The 3,289-nt window shown below is 44.2% G+C and overlaps 1 protein-coding gene across 1 annotated transcript; it reads left to right on the forward strand.

Moving 5' to 3' along the window:
* The first annotated feature begins 745 nt into the window (after nt 1-745).
* On the forward strand, nt 746-3,289 carry LOC135207368 (GRIP and coiled-coil domain-containing protein 2-like). Its single transcript, XM_064239096.1, has one exon. It carries the CDS (start codon nt 746-748, stop codon nt 3,287-3,289), a length of 2,544 nt encoding a protein of 847 aa, XP_064095166.1.

A 3,289-nucleotide genomic window follows, 5' to 3' on the forward strand; every position in this document is an offset into this window, starting at 1 on the left:
ATATACATGTGTATATACATATACATGTATATATTTACATATACATATATTATATAAAATATATACATTATCTATGTGTGGATGTGTGTGCTCGTATTTTACATATAAATGAATACGCTCTACATAATACATTACGTTATTTGGTGAAGTATCATCTTCATTCAGTGTTAATAAATCGTCAAAATATATTGCGGTCATTCTGAAATAAACGCAGAATCTGGGCTCATATTCTCTCAGCTTCGGATACAATATTTCGAGGATAACGTCTTCGCAACCGCGCGGATTCCGCCTCGTGCGAACAAGTCCTTCCTTCCTTAAGCTGCTCCATCTACGAAAGTCCTCACGTCCCTATAGTGGTTTTCCCGAGAGAGGCAGAAAGAAGCGATTCCCCCATGCGGTTAACGTTAAGTTTCAGTCCTTACAGCAGCGAGTCCAGAAGACTCCGGATTCCGAGAGCGAAATCTCCGGGCCCACCCACGGAAGGAAGGAAGAAAGCGTCTGAGGAAGTCTTCGCATCCGACTGACTTTTCTAAAAACTAACCATCGTGAAAGGTGTGATGTGGAACATATCACAATAATGAAGATAAACTTTGTTATAAAAAATTTGATTACTGGCGCCGAATTCGGCGATTGGAATGCACTGCCGCTGTTCGCAGTGTTGTTACTCTTTGTTATTATTTTTACCGGATGCAAGTTCTTGTTCAGTTGGAGGAGGAGCGACAGTATCCACCGTCACCTGGCTGAAATGAAGGATTCGTCCACGGAGGAAATCGAGAACGTCGGAACCAACTACCTCAAGGATAAAATTGAAGTTCTCGAATACGAAAACAACCAATTAAAGAAAGTGGTCCGAACTCAAATGGCGGCGATGGATCAACGGAACAGCGAGATCGCATCGCTGGTTAATCTCGTCAAAGGAATAATAGCAGTTGACGGCGCAGATTCAAAAGGGGAAGACAAGATGGCCGCCATTCGGGATGAAGGCTGCGCCAACCGACTGAAGGAAGGAGACAGTAGTCCGAAATGTGATGCTGGACTGGAACTTCTCCGCGACTTGATCCTCGAGATGAGCCACGACAGGGAAGTTTCCCGACGAGAGAAGTTCATTGAAGCAATGCCCGAAGAAATCCAAAGGATGGACGAAAACAACAGAGAGATGGAGAACCAGCTCACGACAGCTAATGAGAAGCTGGTAGTGTTGGAACGTGAGCTCGTGAACGAACAAAAGAAAACAGAATTGTTGGAGATGTGGGCAAGGAAGAAAGATAACAAGATCGAATCTCTGATGTGTGAGGTACAGAGGCTTGTGAACGGAAAGACACAGATTTCAGAGGAAGTGAAACATTTGAGAAAGGAATTGGCTGCGGCAAATGTCAAGATAGACAGACTTCAGGTGGACAATTGCCAGAAGGAGAAACGTATCTTGGAGGTAGAGAGACGACTGGAAGACCTGGCAAACAAATTCGAGGAGAGAAGTGCAAAGCTGAAGATGGAGGGCCAGGAAGAGAGACTTAGAGAAGAGAGGCACTCAGGAACAGAACTCTGTAAGGAAATAGAGGCTTATAAACAACAGATGATTGCGGAACTCGAACATTCAAAGAGACGCAGGAAAGAGGCCTCTAAGGAAAACCTAGGGACCAGTGCCACGCTCTGCCAAAGTTCCTTCGGAAAGGAACTTGTAATTGAGTTAGGAAGACTTAAGGAGCAACTGTGTTTTAGGAAGGAGTCGAAAACCCCACATCTGGGAGGTCACATAGAAATGCTGGCGACCGAAGACCTGAGGCAACTGAGGAGCTCTGGAGAAACAGATAGGGTAATTAACATCACAGAATGCCTCCATGACAAAGACTTACAAGAGGTTCTTGGGTCAAAGGACAGGGGTATGCAGAGTTTGAGTGAAGCGATTGATCACCTCTTGAAAGTGCTGAGAACAGAGGGAAACAATGACAGGGCAGCTGTGGCAGAAATGGTTGCCAACCTACGAAAACAAAGGAGGCTTCTGGGGTTCAGCAAAGAAGACATGGCCAATAAAGCACATATTGACACTCACATTCATGTCCTCAACAAAGCACGAGGAAAGAATGTCCATACCCAGATGGATAAGATTCTTGAGTGCAAGTGCCAATCAAAACCTGCTGCTAAGGACATCAATACTCTGCAAAACAACAGGTCAGGTGCAACGAAAATGATTGCCGACCTTCGAAAACAAAAGAGGTTCCTGGGGTTCACGAGGGAAGACATGGCCTTGAAAGCACATCTTGATACTCACATCCATGTCCTTAACAGAGCACAAGGAAAAGATATTCAAACACAGATGAATAACATTCTCGAGTGCATGTGCCAATCAAAACTTGCTGCTGAGAATTGCAATAATCTGGAGAACAACGTCCTATCAGCAGCTACCCAGGAGAAAGAAGTCATTCTTGATCCAAAATATTCAAGAGATGAGCTTATTTCCACCCAGGAGGAGGTCCTAGCTACCAAAAAAGAAATCTCCAGTATTGAAAAGGAAGTCCTGGGAACACCGAAAACAGTGATCTCTTCAGAGGACTTCATACTCATCTCAGAAAATATAAAAACAGAGGGATTCGTGCTTACAGAGGAAGGCATCATCTCATCAAATTCCACTGGCCAGGCTGCCCCAGTTGTTCCAGAAGAGCCCTGTCTCACTCCCCAGACTGCCCTGATTATTCCAGAAGACCTCTGTCCCACTCTCCAGGTTGTCCCAATCGTTCCTGAAGACCTCTGTCTCGCTCCCCAGGCTGCCCCAATTGTTCCAGAAAACTTCTGTCTCACTCCCCAGGCTGCCCAAATTAATCAAGAAGAGCTACTCATTACGAAACAAAGGGATGCCTTCCATGTGGAGGGAGCAGCCATCAGTGGGAATGAACAAGCACTCCGTAATGATAGGGAAGCCCTTAATATGGAGAGACTGGCTCAAATTAGGGAGAAAGAAGCCTTTGCTGCAGAAAGAGAAGCCTTCGAAAAAATGAAAGCAGAGTTTCTTCAAGAGAAAGAACAGTTTCAAAAGGAAAGGGAAGAGGTTTATAAAAAGAAAAAGGGGACCATTCATAGTATAGAGAGAGAGAACGTAACAAATGAGAGGGAACTCCAGCTGGAGAAGAAGATTGAAGAACTTGAAAATACCATTAAAGAAAAAGAGAGGAAAGTGAAGACATATGAGATTTATATGTGCACTTTTTATCAGGACCTTTACAGAAAGGGACTTGTGGATGCCCAAACGGTGCAAAATTTTTTGGATGATATGAAAGCCCAATTAAGATTATAA

The sequence above is a fragment of the Macrobrachium nipponense genome, chromosome 32, assembly GCF_015104395.2.
Source record: "Macrobrachium nipponense isolate FS-2020 chromosome 32, ASM1510439v2, whole genome shotgun sequence".
NCBI classification, from domain to species: domain Eukaryota; kingdom Metazoa; phylum Arthropoda; class Malacostraca; order Decapoda; family Palaemonidae; genus Macrobrachium; species Macrobrachium nipponense.